At 39.3% G+C, this 13013-nt stretch overlaps 1 protein-coding gene across 21 annotated transcripts in view; it reads right to left on the bottom strand.

Moving 5' to 3' along the window:
• MACF1 (microtubule-actin crosslinking factor 1) overlaps positions 1 to 13013 on the bottom strand; it is a 273897-nt gene that overhangs the window by 126557 nt on the left and 134327 nt on the right. For all 21 annotated transcript variants that reach the window (XM_015572803.1, XM_006777256.2, XM_006777255.2 and 18 more), the window contains 6 exons: positions 11580 to 11663; positions 9073 to 9180; positions 8782 to 8880; positions 6921 to 7073; positions 6533 to 6621; positions 3173 to 3308 (listed from right to left, as the gene is read on the bottom strand). In XM_015572803.1, the coding sequence (XP_015428289.1) occupies positions 3173 to 3308; positions 6533 to 6621; positions 6921 to 7073; positions 8782 to 8880; positions 9073 to 9180; positions 11580 to 11663 (669 nt within the window). The remainder of the gene's footprint in view (positions 1 to 3172; positions 3309 to 6532; positions 6622 to 6920; positions 7074 to 8781; positions 8881 to 9072; positions 9181 to 11579; positions 11664 to 13013) is intronic.

The following is a 13013-nucleotide window of genomic DNA, read 5'->3' on the forward strand; positions in this document are numbered from 1 at the left end:
ATAGAAGAGATTTAAGCATCCCAATATCCACACAACAGTTGTATATCTCAATAAAGGATCCTGTGTATTTTACTCAAGCAGCTGCTTAGCAACTGGGGCAGTCATACTCTTGGTGGTTAATGCTAGCACTTGCCAAGGCAATGGTTGAGTTAAATTAGCTCTAGGTATTGAAATTAGCAAGTCAAGGAAAGAAGAGACTTGGGACCTTTGCTGTTGGAACCACTAGTAACTTTTCTTCTAGTCCAGGCTAGAATGGGTAGTAACCACCATGATTACAACTACCAATTATTGGGCACTTAATATATTTACTGAGTACTAATATTTAAGCCTCACAACAATCCTAAGAAAACAATTATTTTAACCTTTAGTTTAGAGATAAGAAAATGAGGCAAAGAGAAGTTAGGTAACGTGCTCAAGGTCACAAACTAGTGAGTTCTAGAATCAAATCAAAGTCTGACTCTGAATCTTGGGGTGTTATACTTCCTTCCCAGTTGAATCCGGAAGAGTATGAAGGGTAAGTACAGTAGAGTCACATCCAAAGGAGTCAGGTTCTGAGGTAAGTGAATAAGGTAATTTTTACAGATTGTCTAATTTACCCTTGCAAAAAAAAAAAAAAAACCTAAAAGCAGCTCCTTAAGAATTCTTATTTTGAAGCCTTTTATCATGAAACTAGAGGCCTGATGCACGAAATTCATGCAAGGGGCTCGGCCCTCGCAGCCCCGAGTTTGTCCAGAAGGTCACTCAGCTGTCCAGTCTAATTAGCATATTATGATTTTATTATTATAGATGATAGTATTCAAAAATTAAATTACTCAAGTATTTTACCACTTACAACACTTCATCCCTTTTACTATTCTCCAATTTTCTAGTTCTTCTTGTTCATGTTCATTAGCTTCATTTTCTATGAGTAGTTTTATCTGTCCTTCTTTGGTCAGTATTAATTTCTGATCCTTATTTAACTCTTTAACTTATCCATAGAGGATCTTGTTGAAACAATTGCCAACCACTTCCCTGACGCCTAAATAACGCATTTCATTGCTGTCTCCATGAGAAGCAGCACCAGAGGAACAGGTACTTTGCCCATTCAGTGTCTAGGAACAGTACCAGCAGCCCAATAAACATTTCATGAATAAATAAACATTGATAAATAGTAAGAAAACCCTTAAACTCACTAACCTATTTCCCCCAGATTTTAAAAACATTCACTGAGGATTTCAAGCTTGTTTAATTGCACACTATAAGAGATACTGAATGGATAGGAATGAGGAAATCAATTTGGTTCATTTCTCCAAATCACTATATTTGTTCAAATAATGAAATAACTGACAAATTCACCATACTATTTAAAATATATTAATCAATATACACCCTTTGTTTTCTGACCCAGAATATAGAGTTTAACTTGTATAAGATAAATGTATGCTATGCAAATCTATTAGGTATCTGTTCTATAGAGAGCAAAAGAGAAATCACACAGCCATATGACTCTTTTGAGATATATGAAAAAACTTGTTTGAGAAAATCCATGTAAAACTATTCAGAAGCAGAAAATATGACAAAGGAAAATGTTCTTTTGTGAACTTCTAATTTCTTCTGTGAGATTCACGGAGTCTCAGAAAGCTGATACTGAAGAAATGCCTGGAGTCTAGCCTAAGAGAAAAGACTACACACTGTTCCTTCCAACACCCTCATAAGTGGAGGACAGGCAGGAAGCACTGAGCTGGGAAATACCCAGAGAAATCCATTTCAGTCCCACCAAACATGGGCATCCTGACTTAAACAAGCAGAAGAGGGAAAGAAGAAGAGAAAACATAAAAGGCTTCTACTTACCAGAGTTGCAGGGCACGCCTTGGGCAGATAAGAGAGAGAGCCTTACGGAGCAGCTCAGCCGTATCGCACACACAGTGTAAGCTTGGTGTTAGCATCCAGCATGCGACTTTTGTTTGTTTTTTTTGCAAAAAAAGAACCCCAAACAGGTCGTCCTCTTTTCCCTTTGTGCATTTGTGCTTAAACTCCAAAGGGTTAGTGAAACTTGTAAGCAAGGATGTCAGTTAATCAGAACAATACTTCACATGAAACACACAAACGGTAACAGGGACACATCATGCTCAATGTAGTGGTGCTCAGCAGCTTGTCTCTTTATTTTCTCCCTTTTTTTTAACCTTTCAAAATGAGAACTGGATGTTCTCAGCAAGCAATTGTTAAAACTTTTCACATACACCCTTATATGGTGAAGCAACAAGCCATTAGAAGTGGGCTACCTTACACAGAGAATGCTAAACCAGCACTTCTTTTTGAAAATCTATTCTCAAATAAATCATAGCTGGTTCTGTCTTATGGTCTTTACAACTCTAGCTCCTGCTGCACAAATTTCATATCCAAGGACCAGAGTTAAAGAATATTTATCTGAATATCATTTTGAGCATCGTCTAGACTAAATTTGGTTACCACATGATTTTTAATTTTGGCCTGCCCCACGTAAGTTGGCCATTGCTTCACAACATAGGAAATAAGCAGGCAAACACACATATATATCCCAGAGACACATGTATATAATATGGTGAGTTTACATATACACAAGTATCCAGGAAGAACTTAGGACAACCAGCAAGAACTTAACAACTTCCATATGGTCCAGGAAATGAACATGAGTGGGAACTGGTAAAGATGTCACATGATGGGATGACCATGGGTAAGGGGAACCAGCGTCTCAGTCAGTGCAGCTAATCCACCAATTTGCTTTGAAGATAAACATTCCTTATTCATTTAGTACATATGAAAAAAAGTATGAGGGATAGAGGTTCATGATCTTTTTTCCCCAACATTCAGAATTCTTGGCTATTGACTTTTGAGTAACAATGCCACAAAGGAATAATCTTATTGCTCTGTGACATAAAAGTTATGTTCTCCTTGACTGCAAAATGGAAGACAACAAAAATGGTGAACCACATCTAAAGAGTTAGCCATAAATGCCTTCCAGAGTTTTGACTGACCAACACATCATGGAACCCCAGGTAAGAAACACAAGACAAATGGCTGCTACGGTGAGGTTAAAAAAATTAAGTCACATTGGTCATGGAAAGCTAGTGATCATGACTTTCAATCAGCAAGGATACTTTCATACCATTCAAAAGGTACCCTCCCAACATTTGGAAAGTAAAATTGAAAGTACCTTTTGTTCTGTCTGCTGAGCCAACTGGCTCCGAAGCTGGTGAAGCTGGTTTGCTGAACCATCACATAGGTCATGGTAAGTCTTATTCAGGGCGTTCAATTGCTCAGATATCTGTTCCTTCTCTTTTTCTGAGAGTCTGGAAGATGAAGCATTAAAGCTCTTTTAGAGAAAAGCCTTCCTCCAACTCACGTCTATGGCTTCACAATCATCACTTCTCCACCTTGGATGGTATTGTTCTTGGTCACTGCTAACTGTGGATCATCTGGTCAGAGCTCCATACTCATTGAACACTTTGGCTTCTAACTCATAGTTTTCCTGTTTATCTCAAATCAAGTCATGATTCTTGATGATGTCAATGATCATGTCACCAATTGTCTATAACACCCTAAGCTTGTAGTTCTGCAATTTTCTCAATCCCAATGGCCTCCACTCCCCTTCAGCCCCATCCATAAAGGACAAATTTGGACCCTGCTGTTATCTAAAATTCTTCCACTTCTGAAATTTTAAACTTTAAGAATCTACTATTTGATTATAGCTCCTAATTATACCCCTACCTTCCCAGTTTTCTTTCTTTACTCCTATACCGCTTTTAAAATTGAAATATTTTAAACAAATTCTCATTTACTCATTACCATCCAGCTTTACCAAATTTTACCAGGTTTGTTTTAGATCCTTTTCTTAGAAATAAAACATTACAGATATAAAGTCCAATGTGTATGTGTCACCAACCCCATTACTTTCCCTTCCTCCCCAGAGGCAATCCTATTTGAATCGGGTAAATTTTGCAAGTCCCCTTTCTCATTCTACATTATGTTTTTGAGAACGAACCCTGTGATTTATATTACAACTATCCACCAACTTACTGAGATTTCCCAAGTCTTCCTTGATGTTCCATTTTCTCTTAATCAATCCTATTATATTTAGTTTCTCCTCTTTTCCAGACCCCACAGTCATGATCTCCATCAGTTCCTTACACGTTCATTAATCTGATAAAACTCCAGCCCCAGATCAATCAAACTCTGCTCCCATGTGCGGGCTGCTAAGTATAACCAGTGAGAGAGAAATACCACAGCGATGAAGAAGAGATCCTACTGGGCTCTGACCTCCACTGGACTTCAGTGCAGTCTGAGTTAATCCTTCCTTCTTTCCCCTCAAAACTACTCTAACTTTCGGCAAACAACCTCTCTACCTATTTCTTTTTTTAAAAAATTTCTTTTAGCCCTAGCCAGTTTGGCTCAGTTATAGAGCTTTGGCCTGCAGACTAAAGGGTCCCAGGTTTGATTCCAGTCAAGGGCCCATACTTTGGTTGCAGACTCCTACCCAGTCCGGGCCCTGGTCAGGGCATGTGCAGGAGGCAACCTATCCATGCATTTCTCTCACATCAATATTTCTATCTGTCTTTCCCTCTCTCTTCCAATCTCTTTAAAAATCGCTGGAAAAATATCCTCTGGTGAGGACTGAAAACAAAAACTTGTTTTTATTGATTTCAGAGAGGAAGAGAAAGAGATAGAAACATCAGTGATGAAAGAGAATCATTGATCGGTGGCTGCCTCCTGCACAACCAGCACCGGGGATTGAGCCCACAGCCTGGGCATGTGCTCTGACTGGGAATTGAGCCATGACTTCCTGGTTCATAGGTCGACACTCAACTACTGAGCCACATTGGCTGGGCTCTCTACCTATTTCAAAGACAACATACAGACCACTGGGCACTAATTCCCTCACTTTCTGGCTTCACTCCTGGCATATTAACCTATATTCACATCTTTCTTCCTTTTTAGAATTTTTATGAGTTTATTTGAGCCCAACTGGTGAACATATGTCAGGGAGAGAAAGATCTCAAATGCTCCCTTTTTATTTAATTTTTAAATTTTTTATTCACACCTTTCTTAATCTCCTTTTTCTCAGATTTCAGAAGAAAAGCTGTCTCAACCTCTGTCTAAGGTGTACTTTCCACCCAGTGATGAATCGTATCCCCTCTCACATCCTCTGGCACCTCTTTCCTAGTACTTCAATCTTTCCCCCCCTACGTCCTTGAGACACAGTCCATAAACACAGTTAAGCCCCGCTGATCTCTTAAGAAAACAAAACTCTTTATTGATTATATTCTACTCTAATTATTTCTACTTTATTATTCCTTTCCTTTCCTATGGCCAAACTTCTTTAAAGAGTGTCTAATTTCAGCCCCAGCTGATTTGGCTCAGCCTGTGGACTGAAGGGTCCCAGGCTTGACTCTAGTCAAGGGCACATGCCCAGGTTGTGGGCTCAATCCCCAGTAGGGGGCATGCAGGAGGCAGCTGATCAATGATTCTCTCTCATCATTGATGTTTCAATCTCTCTCTCCCTCTCCCTTCCTCTCCAAAACAAAAATATATTTTTTAAAAAGAGTGTCTAATTTCATTATCACTACCTTCCTCACTTCAAGTGCTCTCCACTACACTAAAATCTTACATTATCCCCCAACTTTTCACCAGAGTCACCAAAAACTTCCAACTTGCCAAATTTAATAGACGGGTCTCAGTCTTGACCTTTCTTGACTTCTCACCACTCCCTTCTTTTTAGAATTCTGTTCTCTCTTGGGTTCTGAGGTATAACTCATCATTTTCCTTTTACTTCTCTAAGGCTTCCTTTATAAGGTGAGAAGCACTGAGAAGCCCCCGAGCGCCTGTAAGCTAATCCACTCTTATGGTTTCTACTATGCTGATGACTCAAATCTCCATCACTTCAGACTTCTCTTATTAATTCTAAATTTACATAGGCAGTTGCCCACTGGATAACTTACTGTGTTAGGTGCTTCCTAATACATACTAGGCACTTCCATTCAGATGTCCTGTGGGGTCTTCACGTTCCTAACATCTGAAACTAAAGCTGCCCTCTTCTCCCTCAATCCATAACTTCTCCTGTGACACCTCTCTTGGTGAGTGGCATCACCATACACCCAATGGCTTAAGCCAGAAACCAGAGAGTTATATCTGATCATTTATGTTTGTCACCAAACTCTGTATTATAAATACATCATTCTTAATCTCTTTAGAATCTCTGTCTGCTTTACATCCCTCATCATATCTTCCCTATATTATCAGAACAACCTCTTAACTGGTTTCTACTCTTGCCTGAGATCAACACATTCTCTATCAAACTGTTCTAGAAGCCTTTTCCAACAAAATCCAATCATGTTTATGATCCCTCCACAGAGCCAACAAGGTAAAATGCAAATTCCTCAGCATGAACTACAAAGCTCTTCATCATCTGAATTTTGCTGCTCTGAATTTTCCAGTCTGAATTCTCATCATGACCCCATGGTTTAGCCAGGTAGATCTGGTCTCCTCGGTGTGCCATAATTTCTCATCTAATACCTACTTATGACCATGTTTGGCCAAGAAGATCTGTGAAGTTTTAATGGCCTCAGAGACTTGTTCTCTTCTGGTTGTCAGCTCCTCTGCCAGAACCTATTTAGTAGAAATAAAGAGAAAAGCTTCAGAACCTAAAAAAATTAAAGAATCAAAGATTATTTGAAGTAACTTTTTAAAAATCCAAGGTGCAAACAGCTTAGCTCAGATTATACTGGTCTATGTAGAGCTGATTTAAAAAAAAAAAAGGTGGAAATATAAATAAGATAACTTCATAAGTTAACATTTACTGAGATAACAATTCCTCCTGGGTGGCCCATATGTGACTTGTATTATACACCTAATGCATTATCATATATTATTGTATCCAGGAAGAATAAGATAGACCTCCTACTTACCTGCTGTTCTAAAATAGCTTTTTCAATGTCTGTCAATTCTTTGGTCTGGGATGAGGTAGCTTTGCTTTGTGTATTCCTTGCTAGGGTAGACACCCAGCCCAAAAGTTCTTTCACCTTCTCCACGTGTTCCTGTTTTTCTTCTTCTACCACTTTCTAGAACAGGAAATAGAAAATCAGTATGTTGGTTCATCTTATTAGTCTGGCCTAAGTTCAGATTTCCTAAAATAGAGACATGAGAGTTACCTAAATCAGTAAGCAGTTAAAATAATCCCCAATTAAATGTAATTTACCGAGCCTAGAGCACTGCTCACAGGTGCCTAACTATGGGATATAAGTTCATTATATCCAGGTTAGCACCTTTCTTAAAAAGCACATTGTTTTATATGTGATGGATATTCAATAATTAGTGATTTTAAAAAGCCCTTCACATATAGCAGCTTACTTATTTTCATAGTTTTTATAATTACAGGTAAAGAAATTAAAGTCTACAGAGATTAAGTGAGGTACATATTGACATAAAGGACGTATTTTGCTAATTTACATAGGCAAAAATTGCTATGACTTAATGTTTCCAAAAGCATTTCTTTTTATGAGTAGTTGGATATGTGGAAATTTATTTTACAAAGACATAGATTTTTAAAATTATAAAACCATAATTATACATAGTATTCTAACCTGTTTTTCCCCCAAATAATATATTTTAATTATCTTCCCTGTCACTGCATGTAAACCTATTTCATTATTTTTAACAGCTTCGTAGCATTTCATGTATAGAATCTGAATGTTTCCAATATTTCCCTTTACCAAATCATGCTTTATTTATGACTTTTATTCACATCATTCCTTCATACTTATAATATTTCCATACTAAAGGTACTTGGAAGTGGGGATGTTGGACATAATAAAGTCAATCCTCATAATTATTCACAGATTCCATATTTATCTACTCTCTAAAATTTATTTATAACCCCAAAATCAATATTTGTGCATTTTCACAGTCATTCCCAGACATGCACAGAGTGGCTGCAAAATATTTCAGGTGCCCAATGTTCCCAGTCAGGGTAGAATAAGGTGACACTCTGTCGCCTTGATCCAGCTTTTATACTGTAAACAAGTGTCTGTTGAGTGCCAGGGTTTTCTTAACTTTGTGTTTTCTGATAGTGGTTTCCTGTTTAAAACGGACCCAAATGCAGTGCTGAGGTGCTCACATCTTGCATTCCTAAGCACAGGAAGGCTGTGATGTGCATTATGGAGATAATGTGTGTGATATAAGTCTTGTTCAGGAGTGCGTTATAGTGCTCTTGGCCATGAGTTCAATGTCAGTGAGTCAACAAAATATATTAAGTCACGTGTTTTTAAAGAAAAACACACATAACACAAGTTTATGCATTTTCTGTGGACAAAAATGTTGTAAGCAGAGGCTTGTAGGAACCTAACCATATATTTCTCCAGCTGCAAAGAGTACAGTATTCACTAATGCAGTGTTTTCAGCAACCTCATAGAACACAATTACTATGAATTAAGAAAATTGGCTGTGTGTGCACTTTACATTTTGACATAAGAGGCACAGGTTTTGGGGGCTTTTGTTGCCTTTAACTATATATATTTTTATTTCAGAGAGGAAGGGAGAGGGAGAGAGAGTGAAACATCAATGATAAGAGAGAATCACTATTCACTGTCTCCTGCATGCCCCCTGCTGGGGGATCAAGCCTGCAATCCGGGCATGTGCCCTTGACCAGAATCAAACCCAGGACCCTTCAGTCTGGAGGCCAATGCTCGGTCCTGAGCCAAACCGGCTAGGGCTGAGGCACAGGGTTTCAAATTCCATTTTCAAGATGATTTAGGACCCAACTGTCCTTACCTCCTCCTCTTCCAGCCGCTGGAGCGCATCACTGATATATTTTACGTGCTGAGTTGTTAAGGTCACCAATGCTGTATAGCGAGTCCTTAAGTCCATGAACTATAGTTCAAAAAAAACAATTTAGATGAATTACCCACCAGAAATATAAATTTAAATAGTTGAAAATAAGAGGAAGTTTTCATGAAGTCACGTGCTCAGCAGAAAGGTGAGCTGTAAATCGAACTGTAAGGCCCAGACAAGGACTCCCCTGAAGGGAAGACAGTGGTACAGGTCCTTTCCCCACCCTTTCACCTCCTGCGTGATGGCATCCGAAGAGGAAAGCATGCGACGGCGCTTGCCAGGGGATTTCTGCTGTGATTCCACAAAGGCCTTGTATGTCATTAGTTGCAATTCGTAGTCCTGAGGAGGAAGAAATTTCACTGTTTACATAGGGCTTTATAACTCACACACACCATGTAACAGAAATCACATATTTCATTACTTGAAGGCATTTTGGTGATCTTTTAAACTGCAGGTTAGAGAGTTTTCCTGTAAAGGGCCAGATGGACACTATTGGGCCATGCTATTTCTGTCACAGCTACTCAAATCTGCCATCGTAAATGAAAGCAGCCATAGATAATATGTAAATGATAGACTATGGCTATATTAGAATAAAACTTTACCTATGGACACTGACAGCTGAATGAAGTTCCTGTAAATTTCATGTGTCACAAAGTATTATTTGCCCCCCTTTTTTTGAAAGCCACCTCCTTTGGGACATATGAAAATAGGTGCACAGCTCGCTTTAGCCTGTGGGTTATAGCTGCTGACCTCTGAGTTTGCAGTTTGTTTGCTGACCATCCTTTTCATGCATGGGCAACTGAAGCCCAGAGACAGGAAGTGAATTTCCCTAATTAACTAGTGGGTGAGCAACAGAGTCAAGGTTAGAATCCCTAAACCAATGCTTTACTCATATGGCCATGCTCTTGCCACGTCCCCTGTAATCCTGAGTGAGGCCCTAGTCAGGCCTCTTCATCTCTCACAAGACAAGTACAAGAGCTTCTTAGTTACTCTCCACCAGAGTAACTTTTCTAAAACAAAGATGACCGCTTTGTTCCTCTGCTTAAAAGTTTTCAAGAGTGAAAATTTCTCAAATATTAACATGCATACAAATCATCTGGGAATCTTGTTAAAATGCAGATTCTGATGTGGAAGGTTGAAGATTCTGCATTTCTAACAAGTTGCTCCTGGTTCAAAGGCCACATTTTGAGTAGCAAGAATAGAAAGTAAAGCCAAAGAACTGAACAAGGCCTTTCTAAGGTCTAAGGCTGGGCCCAGCCTCCTCCTAGCTAAACCAGAATATTCCCTATCTCCTCGTATAATCATTCAATGTTCATTCCTCTGTGCCTTTGATTATACAGTTCCTTTTGCCTAGAATATTCTGCTTTCTGTTATCTACTTAGAAAACAGAAGGAGGAAAACATGAAATGAGTTCCTTAAGCGACCTACAGAAAAACAATAGTAGTAGTAATAATAAAATAGCAATAATAATATAAGCACGTGCTACCATTTATTGAATGTATTTTAGGTTGGCAGCATGGTCCTATGCATACATTATCCCATTTAATATTTACAGTCACTCGGTGGGGTTGTTACTGTTCCCACTGTGTACATTGTGCAACAGGTAATCAGAGAGGCTAAGTGCTCTAAAGCCTGAAAATGGTGCAGCTAGGATGTGAACGCAAATCTTTGTGACATCAAGTCTTCTGCTATTAACTAAAGAAATGCATTCATTCAAAAACTATTTGTTGCGCATCTACTATGTGCCCGCCATTGTTCTGAGTGCTACACACATAGTGGAAAACAAGCCAGAGGAAACTTTGCCCCTCCCCTGGAACTTACATTCTAGTGAGAAGACACATAATAAACAAATACATATATAATAACTGCAGGTCATTTTTATGTAAAGATGTTATCAGAGAAATGGGGGGGGGGCAGGTCAGATATGGCCTCATAAACTACATAAGAGTTTTAAAATTTTATTATGAGTGTGAGATAAAGCCTTTGGAAAATTTTGAGCAGGAGAATGATATGATCCAATTGACTATGCTTCATCTATTGTAAGGTACAAATTTTCCCATTTTTGTAGCTCCAGAATTACTAGTAGAATATGTTTTACAATCAATGGCATTTGCATAAGTGGCAGAGTTTCTTCTGATTAGTGCATATAATAGGTGGAGTCTGACATTCTGTGACATGAAGTATGTTCTAAAAGGTGATTCTGCTACTGTGTGGGAAAACCGCCTGTGGGGAAGGAGCAGAAGCAAGCTTTCAGCTTGGAGGCAGCGCTGTGGTCTAAGGAAGATTAGATGTGAGCCAGGGAAATGGTGAGGGATGGGCAATGAGAGGCAGTCAGGTCCAAGACACTGGAAGATGGAGCCAGCTCGTTCAAAGACTGAACATAAAGTTTAAGGCAAAAAGAACTGTTAAGGATCACTTTGGGTTTTTTTTGCCTCAGCAAATAGGAAAATGGTGACACTATATCCTGAGATAAGCAAGATGAGAGAAAACCCAAATATTCTGTTTTTGACATACTAAGTTTAAGAGGCCTGTGAGTCACCTAAATGGGGAGTCTTCGGTCGTAGCTGACATGTGGTGCCTCATGAGCATCCTCCAACGTGGGCCATGAGAAATGCACAGCTGCACTAACTGAAGGATGGGCCAGCCTGCAGAAGAGCTGCAGTGGAAAACCCAGTGACAATGCAGGGCTTCCTGAGCTGAAGGTCACTTGTGTTCCTTTTGGGACATGGCAGAGTTACCTTTACAACCGTGGAGTACTGCTGGGAAAGTTTTTGACACTGGTCCAGTTTTGTCTGATTTCTCTCAATTTCTGCAAACAGATCCTAGGAACCAAAATATCACACCATTACCATTGTCATTACCATCACATTACCATCACTGAAACAGCTGAGCATCTTTTAGGTTCTAAGGTAGTGGTTTTCGAACCTTATCTGCATCAGAATCATCTGGAAGACAGCATGAATCAGATTGCTGGGCCCCACCTCCAGAGTTTCTGATTCAGTAGGTTTGGATTTAGGTTTGAGAATTTGCATTTTTGACATGTTCCCAGATGATGCTACTAGTCTGGAGTCCACACCTTGAAAAGCACTGTTCTAAGTATTTTACATGTATCCCTCCATTTAATCCCAACAACAATAACTTGGAGGTCAGCTGAACAAATAATATACTATGTTCGTTTTATTGACGGGGAAATAGAACACGGAGAGATTAAGTAATTTGCTTAGTGAGCAAACCAGGATTGAAATCCAGGTAACTTAACTGAAATGCTAAACAAAACAATAGACCCCAAGATACCAACACATAAAAACTGCTTTGAATGATATAATTTTCTTACACTCACAGCTTTCCCTGGGTTTGCATTCCTCCATATTCTAATCCTTCTAAAATAAAATTAAATATCAAGAAACAAAATAAACTAGCCCTGGCCAGTTGGCTCAGTTGGTTGGAGCATTATTCCATACACCAAAAGGTTGCAGGTTCAATTTCCAGTCAGGGCACATACCTAAGTTGCAGGTTCGATCCCCAGTCAGGGTGCATTTGGGAGGCAACTGATGTGTTTTCTCTCTCCCTTCCACTTCTCTCTCTCTCTCTCTTTCTCTCTCTCTCCCATCCCCCCTCTCTCTCCTTTACTCTCTAAAAATAAAAATAAAAACATATCCTCGGGTGGGGATTTAAAAAATAAAAAGAGGTGGGAAAGGTGCTACTTTACTACCTCTGCTCACATCACACCTCTCCTCTAAGACAACAAACCTAGCTCAGTGCCCACTTTCTCTACAAAGTCTTTGCTGACCAATTTAGTGGGAATTTTTTCTGCCCATTTAAAAATTTAGCTCTCTCTCTCTCTCTCTCTCTCTCGGTGTAGAGGGAGAGGGATGGAGAGAGAGAGAGAGAGAGATGATAGAGACACATCAGTTGGTTGCCTCATGCATGTGCCTGACCAGACTAGACTGGGAAAGAGCCTGCAACTGAGGTTATGTGCCCTTGACCAGGAATCAAACCCTCAACCCTTTGGCGTGAGGCTGATACTCTAACCACTGACCAAATTGGCCAGGGCAAAACCAAAATAATTTTCATCTGTCCATCAAGTGATTTCAATATTATACTCAAAGAAACTCAGCATTAAAAGGGACCTTATAGGTGATCTGGCCTAAATGCAACACCAGTATCTTAGA

This window comes from Myotis davidii, unplaced genomic scaffold (assembly GCF_000327345.1).
Source record: "Myotis davidii unplaced genomic scaffold, ASM32734v1 scaffold88, whole genome shotgun sequence".
In the NCBI taxonomy this organism is placed as follows: domain Eukaryota; kingdom Metazoa; phylum Chordata; class Mammalia; order Chiroptera; family Vespertilionidae; genus Myotis; species Myotis davidii.